Consider the following 17,996-nt stretch of genomic DNA (forward strand, 5'->3'; position numbering starts at 1 on the left):
GTACCTTTCTGATCTTCCAAGCTCGCACCAGAATCATCTGTTAAGCTCCACTTACAACATTCTAGGGATCCTCTAACCTGCATGTCCAAACATTTTCAAACCCCTCCTGCAAACAGTTCCAAAGGCTTCTGAGCCACAAGGTCACATCTAGTCACAGCAATGATTCCACTTCTTGTACTGATTTTCTCTGTTAGATTTTTATTGTTGTGATAGAATACTCATTAAAAAAAAAAAAGGAGAAAAGTTTTATTTTGGGTTAGTTTCAGAGGTTTCAGCCTCTGGTTGGTGGCTCCATTGTTTCTGGGCCTGTGGTGAGGCAGGACATCATGGCAGAAGGGTACAGAAAAACAAACCTGCTCACCTCCTAGTGGCCAGGAACTAGGACAAGGTTTGGGGTTGCAGACAAGGTATGGCCTTCAAGGTTACACCCTCAGTAACCCACCTCCTCCATCCTTGCCCCACTTCTCAGTAGCACCAAAGCTGGTGACTTAAGTCTTTAGCACATGACCTGTGGGGGACATTTTGAATCCAAACTCTAACACCATGTTTAAACACTACCTGCCCTGTAGTCACATAGTCTTTCATTTATCAGATAAACTGTGTTGGTATCTCAGTGCTTGTGTTACCTTCACATTGTAACCAAAGACAATGTAACAATGTCTGATTCATTCACCTCATTTCACCTCAGCAGCTGAACATGATATCATTATATACCTCTCTCTGGAAGGGTATGCCTCCATCTTTGGTAAGAGAAATTTCCTCTGTAAATGTTCATGGTTGTTTACCTAACACAGGGGGCTACGGTAAATATTTGAAATGCAAAGAATAGAAATAACTCCTGGATATTTCTAGTTTTATACTTAAAGGTGCTTTGATGGGATAATTTGATGAGCAGTAAAAGTTAACATGTATGATGACCTGGACAGACTGTGACATACATTTTTCACATTCTAATAACAAGCCCTATAGATAAGACACATGGAGAATTTAAGGCAATAGACATCATAGGTATCTTGGATAAAAGGCTAATGTTAGTAAATCACACAAAGTTGAAGGTAACTTTCTGCCAATTCTAAACACGTCAGATGTATGGCAGTGGATATTTTTTAGCATGTTTCCAGTCACTCTTGCTTTACTTTTAGATGGATGATGACAGAATGGACCACGTGTTCTCGAACTTGTGGAAAAGGCATGCAGAGCAGACAGGTGGCCTGTACCCAGCAACTGAGCAACGGAACTCTCATTAGAGCACGAGAGAGAGACTGCACTGGGCCTAAGCCTGCCTCTGCCCAGCGCTGTGAGGGACAGGACTGCATGACCGTGTGGGAGGCAGGAGTGTGGTCCGAGGTGCAGTACTCAACCCATTCCTTTCCCTTTTCTTTCTCTGATCCTTATGTTGTACAAAGTCATATTGTATCATATCCAGAATCTCTCTGCATCAGAGGTGATATTTTTAATACTATGCATTACTTTCACTGATAATAAAAGGAATGAACATAAATAATTTTGAAAAAAGACAGATATTTACTCCTTATTTTATAAATATTATAAAACAATCAATAGAAAATTTTATATACATTTTAGACTTTTGCTACCTCATTTATATACTGTGAATATACTCTCAACTACACACGCATTAAAATACACGTTTGACTCATTTCATATCACCAAACATTTTAAAGGGAAAGAAAAAAGGAAATTAACATTTAGCAATCACCTTATATGAGCAGTGAGTGTGCTTTTACTTCTTATTTATTGCATCATGTATACTGAATGACCAAGAATGCAAGAAACTTAATAGCATTCACCATTTTGTAAATGATGGCAATACAATTCAGAGAATTAGCTTACCCAAAGTCCTACCTAAGTAGTAAAGCTTGGATCTCAACCAGAACTGTCTCACTCACTTACACTAGCTTGTTTTATACAACCTACAGGTATAGTTCATGCTGATCAAGAGTATTTTATTTTCTATTACCATGATGCATATCTTTTAATAATAATAATAATAATAATAATAATAATAATTGCCACTCATTACATCTATTTATTGACTTCTATGGAGTATTTTAGTGTTGAGTGTGTGGGTGCATAAATCCAAACAAAACCTCTTACATATTTATACTCATACCCAGGTTCAAAGACACATGCATGTGTCACCTATCCACTTGACTATTAAATAGGATCTGAAAATGATACATAGAAAAGTAAGTAGCCACTCTTTTAAGATTGAGTGGCATAAATACTGCACTTTCTAAGTGTTCTTTAAGTAATTCAACCTCCCTGAAAACACATTTGCAAAGAGCTCATTTTTCTGTTTTTCTTTCTTTCCTTGGTTTTAGCTTTGTGTTCAATACATTTTTTTTCATTTATAATGTGACCTTTTGAAAATGAATGCCATATCAGGCTTTACACTGAAATGAATCAGTTCAATATGGAGAGAGGATTCACAAGAACATGAGAGAAACAAAAGTACCTCACACCCAGCCCAACTGTGACATTTTTACAAGCTCTTTAGGAAGAAATAGGTCAGAAATAGTCTACAATACAGATTTTTAGCAACAGCTAAGGAGAAGTAATGTGTCACAATGGAATATGCCAATTTTAAAAAGTCTGTCTTTTTTTCATTTAATTTAAAACTTGATTATATGAATCAGAGATAATTTTAATCATAAAACCTAAAAATATAAGGATTAAAATGCCAAATCACAATATATGATCCACTCTAAAGCTCAATGTAGTTAAATGCAAACTAAAAATTATGAGACAATTACTAATTTGTGCAAGATTCAGTGTATTTCAAATGTCATCAGTTCCAGGTGCAAGCTTCCAGCAACACAACTGTTGCTAAAGCCTATGAAAGTGAGTGGAGTGGTTAGCTGAGTTTCTGCCTCTGACTGCAGCTCTGAGCAATGATCTGGGCACAAGCATGGTTATCCCTATGTGACATCATTGTTAAGTATGTCCTGCAACTCTTTCTTTGGACCTTTTTCAGAAACAAATATAAACTAGAATTTCAATTAACTGTTTCTGCTACACTCCAACCACTGCCTTCCTCCCAACCCAATACAGTTTTGGTGTCCACATCCAGGTCTTCACTGAGCCTACCATTGGAAAGTAGGGATGATCTGTGCATGTTCCATAATCAGAAGCACAAATATAAATCAGAGAGTAATTTGTACCCAGAATACGTGAAATATACATGTATGTTCTAATCTGTCATCTCACCAACATCAAGAATCAGATATTTGTGAAATTACCTGAATTGCTTTTGAACTAAATTGTATTTTCAACCCATACAACCATTTATAATAATGATCTACAGGTGTGTGTGGTTATTTATTTAAATAAGTTGTCCCCTTTTAGTAAGATTTTCTCTATTTTTAGTTTTCAGAAATGTTTGTTAAAAAATGGCATTCTGTGAGAAATGGTCATTTTTCACTAACCTTTATTTAGGTTAAATGAAGATATTCATTACATCATTGTATAGAGAAATCTGATATTAATTGAAGATTGGTATTTTACTTTCTTTGTGTTTGTTTGATTTCTGGTCTTGGATATTGAACTCTATTACTGAGCCACATCCTCAGCCCTTTGCATTTTTTATTTTGAGACAGGGTCTTGCTTAGGGCTTCACTAAATTGCTGAGGCTGGCCTTAAGATTATGTTCCTCCTGCCTCAGCCTCTTGAATTAATGGGATTACAGGCTGACACCCCCTCATATGGCAGTACTTTACATTTTATTTACATTTATTTGTCTTTTTTTAAAATTTTTGTTTATTTGTTGATAAACCTTTATTTTATTTATTTATATGTGGTGCTGAGAAACAAAACCCAGTGCCTCACACTTGCCAGGTAAGTTCACTACCACTGAGCCCCAGCCCCAGCCACTTATTTGTCTTTCTTTTTTTTCTTTACCATTTTTCATATTTTATTTTTTTTAATTTTTTTTTAATTTTTTATTGTTGGCTGTTCAAAACATTACATAGTTCTTGATATATCATATTTCACAATTTGATTCAAGTGGGTTATGAGCTCCCATTCTTTCTTAAATTGATTCTTTCTATACAATGGTTGAGAGTTTGTTTGTTTTCCTGTGGTGGGAGGGTACTTACCAGGAATTGAACTCAGGGGCACTCAACCACTGAACCACACCCCAGCACTATTTTGTATATTTCTCATAGGATCTCACTGAGTTGCTTAGCACTTTGCTTTTTGCTGAGGCTGGCTTTGAACTCCTGATCCTCCTGCCTCAGCCTCCAGAGCCACTGGGATTATAGACATGCAACACCTCACCTTGCAGTCCAGTGTTCTTGAGTCCATTCTTTTTCTAACACTGTCTTAAACTCCATCTGGTATTTGATATAACTTCTTAGCATGGAGGTACCCATAAACTTGTCCTTAATTGTTTTGCCTGGTTTTTATGTGGATCATGGTCCCATTATAGATGGTTAGAAACACTTGCCAAACACTTAACAAAAATTAGTCTATGGTCTGTGTCTTCTAACCAGCAACTATTTTCACACCTCCGATGTCATCTTTCAGTGTTCTGTCAAGTGTGGCAAAGGTGTACGCCATCGGACTGTGCGATGCACTAACCCAAGAAAGAAATGTGTCCTCTCTACCAGACCCCAAGAAGCTGAAGACTGTGAAGATTATTCAAAATGCTATGTATGGAGAATGGGTGACTGGTCAAAGGTGAGAAGCATCCTGTATATTCCTAATAATAATTTTCAATAATGTCAGTATTATTCCAGGTACTACAACCATGTAGTATAGAATTAGAGAGTTATGGAGAATATAGGTAAAAATCATGGGGTGTGGAATAGTTTATACTCAGGTTCAAATCCTGTTCATCTGTCTGTGATCATGATCGCTATAGAATTGTGTTACAGATTAAAGAAGACTTTTTAAAAAGGCACATGCAACCATATTTGGCATAAAAGAAGCCCTTAAAAATAATAACTATTATTATTATTTTGTTTATTTATTAGTTTTTATTAACAGTTCTTTCTTAGAATATTTTTTCATGAAACTGATCTAATAGTCAAAATAGTGTAAAATAAGTAAAATAAAAATATGATCAAGGGAAGTAGTAGCAAAACCAAGTAAAGGAACTCACATCTTAATAGGTAAAGGCAATCTTTTTCCCACCAATGTTTTGGGTTGTGTATAGTAGAAATATAAAGGAACAGAATTCTTGAAATGCTCTGGTCAATTCAAGCAGACACAACTCATTTTTCAAGTGACAAGTAAGTTTAATTTCACAATAATAATGTTTACTTAAAATTTATATAAGAGAAGCCTCACATATAGTTAATTGAGCTATAGAAAATAACAACACATTTACTCGGTAAAGTACTCACAAACCCCTATTTTAAGATGAAATTCTGATCATATCCTGGTGAAAACAACTCTAAAATACTACTTTTCATATAAGTATAAATTAAATCATCCTTTATTCGGCTATGATATTATATACCTATTATCATGGAATCATCACATTCTATGACATAGGTGATGCATAATAGATCTTTTCTCCTTCCCATTTTTTAATAAATGGAAAAAAGTAACAGCTGCTGGGATATGGTAAGGAGCATGGTATTTACAGAAATGTAATAGGAAGAAACTTGTGGGAAAAATCATTTCAGTATACAAAGCGCTTTAATTACGTAGCTTTTCCAGTGTTAATCAACCTGAAATCCTTGACATATAAAATTTAAGCTTCTTTATTATGACTCTTTTTTTATTAACAAACGTTTGCACATTTACATTGCATCTGAGTTTTCAGTGAACCATGCTCTCTTTCAACTACTTTCAACATTCAAAATTTCCTCTGATATCAGAGACAAGTGTGTCTAATCTCACCACTCTTATTCAAAAGAGTACTTGGAATTCTAGCCAGAGCAGTTGGGCAAGAAAAAGAAAAAGAAAGAATGCAAGTAGTAAAGGAGAAAGTCAAGTTATATGTTTGCTATTGGCATGATTCTATGCATAGAAAATTCTAACTAATTCACCAAAAGATTTTTAAACTGATAAACTATGTAAAGTAGCATTACTAAAAACTCAACATACAAAAAATCTGTAGCTTTCCTAAACATCAATAATGAATTCATTGTGAAAGAAATCAGAAAATCAATCACATTCACAATAACCACACACAAAAATAATAAGATACTCAGAAATAAGCCTAAGGATGTGAAAGACCTCTACATGAAAATTATAAAACACTGAAGAAAGAAAATGAAGAAGGCATTAGAAGGTGAGAAGGTGGAGAGACCTCTCATGTTCATGGATTAGGAGAATTGATATAGCTTAATTGGTCATAGTACCCAAAGTCATCTATAGATTCAAAGCAATTCCCATTAAAATACCAATAATTTTTTTTCACAGAACTAGAAATAAATCCTAAAAAGAACATGAAAATACAAAAGAACATGAACAGCCAAAGCAATCCTGAACAAATTGAGCAATGCCAAATACAAGACAATAATAGATTTCAAAACATATTATAGTCATAGTAACAAAAACAGCATGGTATTGGCATGTAAACAGAACCATAGACCAATGGAACAGAACAGAGGACCCAGAAATAAATCCATGAGTGTTTGGGATTCAAGAAATATGAAGACAATATATATACACTCATTGCTTAGATGAGTAAATTGGTTAAGCCATTGAATGCCTTTGTGTATTTGTTTCCATATCAGTAATACAAGAGAAATGGACAGCAATAGTGTTTTCAAGCTATATTTCAAGCTATTTCAAGCCAACTCTTAATTGCTACACTTCCATTGTAGGGACTCATTTATTTCAACTAGTGAAATTCTCAAGTTTTCTTTGAATGAAACAATTCTGCCCTATGAAAAATGTCTGAAAACAGTGAGGATAAATTAACTATATTTTTTCAACTTTAGCAATAAATAGAATTATTTTAAATGACAAGTCTTGTTAATTCCCAGTTGACTAGAAATACCAAAAGATTTAACAAACAAAAGATCCAGTTTAATTGTAATGTTGGACATAGAATTGGAAGCTTATAAAATGCTGCAAGTGGAAATGTGGTGAGTCAATCCTATCTGCATGACAATACTTCTACTTTTGATTAATAAAAATATGCCTATTTTGTAGCCTCTGGTTAAATCTCAATCAAAACCAAAATTAACTAGGAAAATTATAAAGAACATTGATTTTGGGTTTTTTTGTGTGTTTAACTTGAAATTTTTTTTTTTCATTTTACCACGAAAATGCTTAAGTATACTAGGATTTAATTAATTTTAAGTGGGTTTGTTATATTACTGTAATATGTCTCAGCTATAACATAGATTTTTTGAGTCGGGGGAAAAATGAATGGCTCCAGTAAATGTTCATCTTTATTCCAAACATTTTATCTTTATTAGGTCATTTATTTTTTCTTTGCTTATTTAGAAGATCCTCTGGGTTTTGGGTTTTCCCCCAATCCCTTTATAATCTCTTCAAGTCAATATGTCTTCCCTTTATCTTAAGGAGATATTTCCTACTATAATTTGAGGTCTCAGCATCAGAAATTTAAACAAGTGTGTGTGCAAATTAACTCCATGTGAATTTTATTGATTTCCCTCCTCCTTCGATACTTCTAAGATACTACTTTCATGTTAAAATGAAGAGTGTCCCAAAACAATTGTGGAGAAAAGGACGGACGCTGTGATAATTAAGTTTCAGTGCTTGAAATATTCAGAGACAGGGGAAAAAAAAAACATACATCTCTTATTCTTATCAGCTGTGTCTCTGGAACAGAAATAGTAACAAGATGTGTGTGGTTGTGGCTGGATTTCTGTGCTCCTCTGAGGTCCATTAATCTGTCAACTCCACTCAAATTCTACTCATATTTTCAAAGCTGTCAATACACCTAAGAGGACTTAAAACTAAGTCTTGGTTTGGCTTCAATTGGGAGTAGTTGATGTGCTAACTACAATGCCTAGCACTGTAAAACCCAATCCTCTCAATAATATAGATGTATTACTCAGGGAACCAACCAAAACAAAAGTGTGTGCTCAGGGTATCCCTCTGCCTCCGAGTTTTTGACCACTCCTGGGGAAAGACAGTGTTGGCTACTTGGAGTTTAAGAATATGGCTTATGCCTCCAACTAGGTCCACTCAATTTATATCTGTCTACAACATGTCTAGTATTTATGTTTTGGGTGGTTTTATGTAAACAGTGGAAGGATTATTCTCAGCTTGAATGTGTGTGTGTGTGTGGCGGGGAGGGGGTATCCAGATATGGTGAAAGAGAGAAATCTATAATAAAATTATTAACTCTTATTTCTAAGTTAATGGAATGCAGTCTCACTGAACATTTTTCATGCTTGCATCAAGACTAGAGGTTGGCAAAAAAAAAAAAAATGGCAGAGCTTAGCTCTGCCGTGAGTTAACAATTGCCACCATTGTAGGTAACATTCTGACTACACCCAAAATGTGGATGTGCCCTGATGATCTTTCCTGGGAGAACCTGACCCATATATTTCCTAGCAACATAAGTTTGAAATCACTTGTTTAAGCTGTCCTAAGTATAGAACACAGAATTGAAATATTGCAGTTCCTTGTGTTTAATAAAATGACATATTTTCTGCCTGAATTTGACCTCTTTGCCTTTACTTGAACTTCTGAAACTTCTGGTTTACATTATTGGAGACCAGCTATAGAGCAAATAAAAGAGTATTGTTTTATCTGTTACACAGAACTTGGTCCTTTATGAAGTTTTTATAGAACTAACTCTTCATGTGGTATTAGCAAGTGGTTTATGCTTATTCAACCAAGTTTTAAAGACAAATTGGATACTTAGAATTTTAATTATTATTGATTTAGTCTTAGATTCAATTTCTACTTTACAATTTAAGTTTATTCAGTCCTTTAAAATTCTAGAAAATGATTAGTTTGGGCCCACATATCAAACTATGACATTATTAATAAGTATTTATGCTAGAGATTATGAGTCTCTTTGAGATCATATAATTCAAAGCAATGCTGGAAGCACAGTGAATCATTTTGGAGGATTTACATTTACAGCTAGTTGGATATATCTTTATTTTTTAGAAGTAGTAGATATAGAATTTGGAGTACAATGAGTCATTTTTAAATTTTCCTACAACAAGGATCTGAAACCATATTCAACATGTTCCATTGAATAGAAGAGGAATTAGCTAGATAAAGAATCTACAAACCAAGAGAATTTCTGCTAATGAATAGGGGAAATATATTGATCTAAATACATATGTTCTAATTATTAAAAATTACATTTGGGTGAATGAGAATTCTACTTATTTTATAGTTATCCTATACTATTTTCCAGTTTCCTGTAGCTTTAATTTTTTTTCAATGTTTGTGATAGTGCATTATAGTTATACATAACAGTGGGGTTTATTTAACATAAATACATGCCTGGAAGATAGATTGTTGCATTTTAGCCCTTAGTACTTCTGCTTTCCCTCCTCTTCTACCTCCCTTACTCTCCTTTCTTTACTCTACTAGTCTTTCATTTATTTATTGTTTTTTTTGTTTTTAATTAATGATACATAGATATACACAAAGGTGAGATTCAGTGTGGTATATTCATATAAGTATATAGCATTACTTGGTCAATTTCATTCTGTTCCTGCCTTTTCCCATCCCTCCTCCCTCTCCCTCGATTCCCTTCCTCTACTTCACTGATCTCTCTTGTATTTTCATGGGATCTCCCAACTTTCCCCCCTCATTGCGCTCTATCTTCTATATATGAAAGAAAACACTTGACCCTTGACTTTCTGAGTCTGGCTTATTTCACATACCATGATTTTCTCCAGTTCAATCCATTTGCCAGCAAATGCTATAAATTCATTCTTCTTTTAAGATTCAGTAAAAGTCTATTGTGTATATAAACACCACATTTCTACCTATTCATCTGTTGACGGGCACTGGGGCTGGTCCTATAACTTGACTGTTGTGAATTGTGCTGCTATAAATATTGATATTTCTGTATCATGGCAGTATACTGATTTCAGTTCTTTTGGATAAATGCCAAGAAGTGGGGTAGCTGGATCATATGTTGGTTCCATTCCTAGTCTTCTGAGAAATCTCCATACCGCTTTCCAAAGTTGTTCTAATTTGTCGTCTCAACAACAATGTACCGTTTCTCCTATATGCTTGCCAGCATTTATTATTATTTGTATTTTTGATAATTGCCATTCAACCAGAGTAAGATGAAATTTCAATGTAGTTTTTATTTGCATATTCCCAATTACTAGGGATGTTGAATATTTTTTGGTATATTTGTTTGCCCTATTCTTCTTTTGAGAAATGTTTCTTTACTGCTTTTTCCTATTAATTGATTGGGTTATTTGTTTTTATTTTTTTCTTTCTTTCATTTTGCTGTTAGGTTTTTTGAGTTCTTTATGTATTCTGGAATTATCCCTTGAGAGGGTAGTAGCTGGGAAAGATTTTCTTTCAGTCTATAGGCTCTCTCTTCATTTTCTTAGTTGTTGGCTTTGTTGTGCAGAAGCTTTTGCCTTGATGCCATCACATTCATTATTTCTTCCTTTTACTTCTTAAACTTCAGGAATCTTGCTGAAAAGGTGGGAGCCTGTGCGCATATGTTGGAGTATTCACCCTGTTTTCTTCTAGGAGTTGCAGACTCTATAGTCTAATTCCTACATCTTTTATCTACTGACAGTTGATTTTTGTGCAGGGTGAGAGATAGGGATCTAGTTTTATTCTTCTACATATGGATATCTGGTTTTCCCAGCACCATGTGTTTAAAAGGCTATCAATTTTAAATGTGTGTTTTTTGCATCTCTTTTGATTATCAGATGTCTGATCAATGTGAGCTTATCTCTGTGTCTTCTATTCTATTGTTCTTTTTTTTTTTTTTTTTTTTTTTTTTTAATTTTTTTTTATTGGTTGTTCAAAACATTATAAAGCTCTTCACATATCATATTTCATACATTAGATTCAAGTTGGTTATGAACTCCCAATTTTACCCCAAATACAGATTGCAGAATCACATCGGTTACACATCCACATTTTTACATAATGCCCTATTAGTAACTGTTGTATTCTGCTACCTTTCCTATCCTCTACCATCCCCCCTCCCTCCCCTCCCATCTTGTCTCTCTACCCCATCCACTGTAATTCATATCTCTCCTTGTTTATTTTCCCATTCCCCTCACAACCTCTTATATGTAATTTTGTATAACAATGAGGGTCTCCCTCCATTACCATGCAATTTCCCTTTTCTCTCCCTTTCCGTCCCACCTCATGTATCTGTTTAATGTTAATCTTTTCTTCCTGCTCTTCCTCCCTGCTCTGTTCTTAGTTGCTCTCATTATATCAAAGAAGACATTTGGTATTTGTTTTTTAGGGATTGGCTAGCTTCACTAAGCATAATCTGCTCTAGTGCCATCCATTTCCCTGCAAATTCTATGATTTTGTCATTTTTTAGTGCTGCGTAATACTCCATGGTGTATAAATGCCACAGTTTTTTTATCCATTCATCTATTGAAGGGCATCTGGGTTGGTTCCACAGTCTAGCAATTGTGAATTGTGCTGCTATGAACATCGATGTAGCAGTATCCCTGTAGTACGCTCTTTCAAGGTCTTCAGGGAAAAGTCCAAGAAGGGCAATAGCTGGGTCAAATGGTGGTTCCATTCCCAGCTTTCCCAGGAGTCTCCATACTGTTTTCCAGATTGGCCGCACCAGTTTGCAGTCCCACCAGCAATGTACAAGAGTACCCTTTTCCCCACATCCTCTCCAGCACTTGTTGTTGTTTGACTTCATAATGGCTGCCAATCTTACTGGAGTGAGATGGTATCTTAGGGTGGTTTTGATTTGCATTTCTCTGACTGCTAGAGATGGTGAGCATTTTTTCATGTACTTGTTGATTGATTGTATGTCCTCCTCTGAGAAGTGTCTGTTCAGGTCTTTGGCCCATTTGTTGATTGGGTTATTTGTTTTCTTATTGTTTAATTTTTTGAGTTCTTTGTATACTCTGGATATTAGGGCTCTATCTGAAGTGTGAGGAGTAAAAATTTGTTCCCATAATGTAGGCTCCCTATTTACCTCTTTTATTGTTTCTCTTGCTGAGAGAAAACTTTTCAGTTTAAGTAAGTCCCATTTGTTGATTTTTGTTATCAACTTTTGTGCTATGGGTGTCCTATTAAGGAATTTGGAGCCCGACCCTACAATATGTAGATCGGAGCCAACTTTTTCTTCTATCAGACGCAGAGTCTCTGATTTGATATCTAGCTCCTTGATCCACTTTGAGTTAACTTTTGTGCATGGCGAGAGGAGGGGATTCAGTTTCATTTTGTTGCATATGGATTTCCAGTTTTCCCAGCACCATTTGTTGAAGATGCTATCCTCCCTCCATTGCATGCTTTTAGCTCCTTTATCAAATATAAGATAGTTGTAGCTTTGTGGATTAGTCTCTGTGTCCTCTATTCTGTACCATTGGTCCACCCTCCTGTTTTGGTACCAGTACCATGCTGTTTTTGTTACTATTGCTCTGTAATATAGTTTTAAGTCTGGTATCGCTATACCGCCTGATTCACACTTCCTGCTTAGAATTGCTTTTGCTATTCTGGGTCTTTTATTTTTCCATATGAATTTCATGATTGCTTTATCCATTTCTACAAGAAATGCCGTTGGGATTTTGATTGGCATTGCATTAAACCTATAGAGAACTTTTGGTAATATCGCCATTTTGATGATGTTAGTTCTGCCTATCCATGAACAGGGTATATTTTTCCATCTTCTAAGATCTTCTTCTACTTCTCTTTTTAGGGTTTTGTAGTTTTCATTATATAAATCTTTCACCTCTCTTGTTAGGTTGATTCCCAAGTATTTTATTTTTTTTGAGGATATTGTGAATGGAGTGTTTTTCCTCATTTCCGTTTCAGAAGTTTTGTCGCTGATATACAGAAATGCCTTTGATTTATGCGTGTTGATTTTATATCCTGCCACTTTGCTGAATTCATTTATTAGTTCTAGTAGTTTTTTTGTAGACCCTTTTGGGTCTTCTAGGTATAGAATCATGTCATCTGCAAATAGTGATAATTTAAGTTCTTCCTTTCCTATTTTTATGCCTTTAATTTCTTTCGTCTGTCTAATTGCTCTGGCCAGTGTTTCGAGAACTATATTGAATAGAAGTGGTGATAGAGGGCATCCCTGTCTTGTTCCAGATTTTAGGGGGAATGCCTTCAATTTTTCTCCATTGAGAATGATGCTAGCCTGAGGCTTAGCATAGATAGCTTTTACAATGTCGAGGTAAGTTCCTGTTATCCCTAGTTTTTCTAATGTTTTGAACATAAAGGGATGCTGTACTTTGTCGAATGCTTTTTCTGCGTCTATTGAGATGATCATATGGTTCTTATTTTTAAGTCTATTGATGTGGTGAATAACATTTATTGATTTCCGTATATTGAACCATCCTTGCATCCCAGGGATGAATCCAACTTGATCATGGTGCACAATTTTTTTGATGTGCCTTTGTATCCGGTTCGCCAGAATTTTATTGAGGATTTTTGCATCTATGTTCATCAGAGATATTGGTCTGTAGTTTTCTTTCTTTGAGGTGTCTTTGTCTGGTTTCGGAATCAGGGTGATGTTGGCCTCATAGAATGAATTTGGCAGAGCTCCTTCTTTTTCTATTTCCTGAAATAACTTGAAAAGTATTGGTATTAATTCTTCCTTAAAGGTTTTGTAAAACTCTGCTGTATACCCATCCGGTCCTGGGCTTTTCTTGGTTGGAAGTCTTTTGATTGCTTCTTCTATTTCATCTATTGTTATTGGTCTGTTTAAGTTGTGAGTATCCTCCTGACTCAGTCTGGGCAAATCATATGACTTAAGGAATTTATCAATGTCTTCACTATCTTCTATTTTATTGGAATATAGGTTTTCAAAATAATTTCTAATTGTCTTCTGTATTTCTGTAGTGTCTGTTGTGATATTGCCTTTTTCATCCCGTATGTTAGTGATTTGAGTTCTCTCTCTTCTTCTCTTCGTTAGCATGGCTAAGGGTCTGTCGATCTTATTTATTTTTTCAAAGAACCAACTTTTAGTTTTGTTAATTTTTTCAATAGTTTCTTTTGTTTCAATTTCATTGATTTCCGCTCTGATTTTAATTATTTCTTGCCTTCTGCTACATTTGCTGTTGTTTTGCTCTTCCTTTTCTAGGGCTTTGAGATGAAGTGTGAGCTCATTTATTTGTTGGTTTTTCCTTTTTTTGAGGAATGACCTCCAAGCGATGAATTTCCCTCTTAAAACTGCTTTCATTGTGTCCCATAGATTCCGATATGTTGTGTCTGTATTTTCATTTATCTCTAAGAATTTTTTGATTTCTTCCTTTATGTCTTCTGTAACCCATTGATCATTCAGTAACATATTGTTCATTTTCCATGTGATGTAGGATTTTTCCTTCCGTCTTTTATCATTGATTTCCAGTTTCATTCCATTATGATCAGATAAAATGCATGGTATTATCTCCACCCCTGTATATTTACTGAGGGTTGCCCTATGGCATAATATATGGTCTATTTTTGAGGAGGATCCATGTGCTGCTGAGAAAAAAGTATATCCACTTGATGATGGTTGATATATTCTATATATGTCAGTTAAGTCTAGGTTGTTGATTGTGATATTGAGTTCTATAGTTTCTTTATTCAGCTTTTGTTTGGAGGATCTGTCCAATTGTGAGAGAGGTGTGTTGAAGTCACCCATAATTATTGTGTTGTGGTCTATTTGATTCTTGAACTTGAGGAGAATTTGTTTTATGAACGTCGCAGCACCATTATTTGGTGCATAAATATTGATAATTGTTATGTCTTGTTGGTAAATGGTTCCTTTTAACAGTATATAATGTCCTTCCTTATCCCTTTTGATTAATTTAGTCTTGAAGTCAATTTTATTCGATATGAGGATGGCCACCCCTGCTTGCTTACGAGGACCGTGTGCATGGTATATTTTTTCCCAACCTTTCACCTTCAGCCTGTGTATGTCTTTTCCAATCAGATGTGTCTCCTGGAGGCAGCATATTGTTGGATTTGTTTTTTTAATCCATGTTACCAGCCTATGTCGCTTTATTGGAGAGTTTAAGCCATTAATGTTTAGAGTTACTATTGATATATGGTTTGTACTTCCAGCCATGTTTGATTATTTATCTTCTTTTTTTTTTTTTTTTAATTTAGTTTGTTTCTCCATGGTTAGCTTTCCCCCCGCCCTCTGTCTTTATAGAGGCACTTCCCACTGATGGTTTTGGTTATTGTTTTTCATTTCTTCCTCGTGTAGTGTTTTGCTCAAGATGCTTTGCAATGCTGGTTTTCTGGCTGCAAATTCTTTTAGCTTTTGTTTATCATGAAAGATTTTTATTTCGTTATCGTACCTGAAGCTTAATTTTGCTGGATACAGAATTCTTGGTTGGCATCCATTGTCTTTCAGTGTTTGAAATACGTTGTTCCAGGATCTTCTCGCTTTCAGTGTCTGTGATGAAAAATCCGTTGTTAACCTTATTGGTTTACCCCTGAATGTAATCTGCCTCCTTTCTCTTGTAGCTTTTAGTATTTTCTCTTTGTTCTGTATATTGGATATCTTCATAACAATGTGTCTTGGCGTTGGTCTACTGTGATTTTGTGTGCTCGGTGTCCTGTATGCATCTACAATTTGTATATCCGTTTCCTTTTTTATTTCTGGAAAGTTTTCTGTAATTATTTCTTTCAGCAGGTTACTCATTCCCTTGGTTTGAATCTCTGTACCTTCTTCTATCCCGATGACTCGTAGGTTTGGTTTCTTTATGTTATCCCATATCTCTTGGATGTTTTTCTCATGGTTTTTAACCAGCCTTTCTGAGTTGGCTAGGCTCTTTTCAAGATGATATATTTTGTCTTCATTATCTGATGTTCTGGCTTCTACTTGCTCCACTCTGTTAGTGATACTCTCAATTGAGTTTTTAATTTGGTTTATCGTTTCCTTCATTTCTAGAATTATTGTTTGGTTTTTTTTTATAATCTCAATCTCCTGATAAAGATGCTTAACTTCTTCTTTTATCTGTCTATGTAATTCATTTTCAAAGTGTTCTTTCACTGTTTGGATTTGCTGTCTCGTATCTTCTTTAAGGTTCCATTCCATCTGTCTAAGGTATTCCTTGAGTTCTTTATATGACCATTTTTCTGCTGACTCTAGGTCCTCCTGAATATTTAGGCTGTCCTTCATTGTTTGTACTCCTTTTCTTCCTTGCTTTTTTATGCTGCTCATGTTACTTCTTGTTCTGTTTGACTGCTGAGTTACTGTTTACTCTTATAGATTTATTTGATGCTTGAGAGGAAAGATATTAGAAGGGAAGGGAAGAAGTCACTAAAGAGAATGAGAGTAGGCAGGTAGAATTCAAGGAAGGGGGAATAAGAAGATTGAAAAGAAATGAAAAGACAAAAGAAACAAGAATAACAAAGATTAGATAATAAAGAAAGAAAGAAAAGATGGAAAAAAAAATTTTAACAAAAATAATAGTGATAATAAAAAATGAAAATTAAAATTAAAAAAAAATAATAATAAAATTAAAAAAAATTAAAAAAAATAGAAACATTGAAAAAAATTAAAGAACAGCAACAAATAAAAATTGAAAATGAAAGAAAAAGAAGAAAGAAAAAAAAAGAAAAAGAAAAGAAAAAAAATGATAATAATAATAATAATAAATGCAGTCCTAGAGTTCTATTAACTTCTCTTCCAGTAGGTGGAGCTGTGCCCACTGGGCCAAGCTTCTCCTCTCAATAGGTGGGAACCATTCACTGTGCAGCAGCTCTTTCTCCTAGACTGGGCGGGTCTCCAATCCTGAGTGTCTAGGGCCTTGTCTTGTGTTTCCTCAAGCCAGGCCGTGCTCACCTGTGGCGCTCACCACAATACTGTCTACACGCCAGGTCTGCTGCTCCTGGGAGCCCTGTTTTCATGAACACCTGGGCTCACTCTCCCTGTTTGCCTCCCTCAGACCCTAAGTTTGTAGAGCTTGGGGCTGAGATCCCCCAGCGAATTTGCTTGCCCTCCTGTAGCCACGCCCCCGGTAGCTGGTGCAAGAGACCTCAGTTGTCAGCACTGGTGGGAGCGGTAGCCGGGAGTTCCGCGCCGCGAGTCCTGCGCCACTCCTGGTTCCCTCGGTCTGGTTATTGCGTTCAAAGGAGAGCTGGGAGTGGCCCTTAAGGTTTCCCCCGCTGTGTGGAGAGAGATGGCTAGGGGATTACACACCTGTTGCGCTGGTTTCACTGCAGTTATCTCCTCCGCCCATGACGCCATTTCTCTGCCATGGTGATATCCCATGCAAATGGTGACCGTTTGTTCCCTTTGCCGGATGACCAATGCAACGGGTGGGTCCTGACTGTCTCTCCCAATCCCAGTTTCAGTCCTGTGGCCACTGCCTATGAAGGCTCGGTTGGCTTTTACCTCTGTAAGTTCCTAAGGGCCGGCCAATTATTTCAGCGGGATCGTTAGTGCTGAGTCACACGAAGCAGGCGAACCGGAGCTTAATTGCCTCCGATTCGGGCTCTGTGTGTGTGTTCTGAGGGGCCCAGCCTGTACACCCCAGATCCACGTCAGCTCAGCATTGCCTAGTGATCCTGAGCAAACAGCATTTAGACAGTTTACGGCTCCCTATGCCCTCACAGTTGAAGATGTCAGAGACTTGATCTCTCTGCGCCTGCCACCATGTTACATCTCCTCAGTGATATTCATGTTGCCCTTACAGCTTCCTGGTATAAGCAAGTTCTTGGGATTATACAAACTGCTGCTTCTGTTTCCCGTCCAGATTTCTAGAAATGAAACTCTGGGCCGCGCTGACAAGCGTCCGCGCTTGTCTGCGACCGTAGCAGAGCCGCCCTGGCAAGCGTCCGCGCTTGTCTGCGCCCGTAGCAGAGCCGCCCTGGCCTCCGCAGCTCTTCAGCCCGGTGCCAGGCCCCAGGGGCCCAAGCGGCTGCCGCCGCGGCTCTCCGTCCCCCTCCTCCGGAGC

At 36.3% G+C, this 17,996-nt stretch overlaps 1 protein-coding gene across 1 annotated transcript in view; it reads left to right on the forward strand.

Annotated features, from left to right (window-relative positions):
• Positions 1-17,996, forward strand: part of Adamts19 (ADAM metallopeptidase with thrombospondin type 1 motif 19) — a 265,915-nt gene that overhangs the window by 224,155 nt on the left and 23,764 nt on the right. The window contains exons 20-21 of the mRNA XM_046460436.2: positions 1,143-1,347; positions 4,546-4,698. Coding sequence (XP_046316392.1) covers positions 1,143-1,347; positions 4,546-4,698 — 358 coding nt within the window. The remainder of the gene's footprint in view (positions 1-1,142; positions 1,348-4,545; positions 4,699-17,996) is intronic.

The sequence above is a fragment of the Marmota monax genome, unplaced genomic scaffold (assembly GCF_021218885.2).
Source record: "Marmota monax isolate L192 unplaced genomic scaffold, Marmota_monax_Labrador192_F-V1.1 WCK01_AAM20220418_F8-fsc00006, whole genome shotgun sequence".
Classification (NCBI taxonomy): Eukaryota; Metazoa; Chordata; class Mammalia; order Rodentia; family Sciuridae; genus Marmota; species Marmota monax.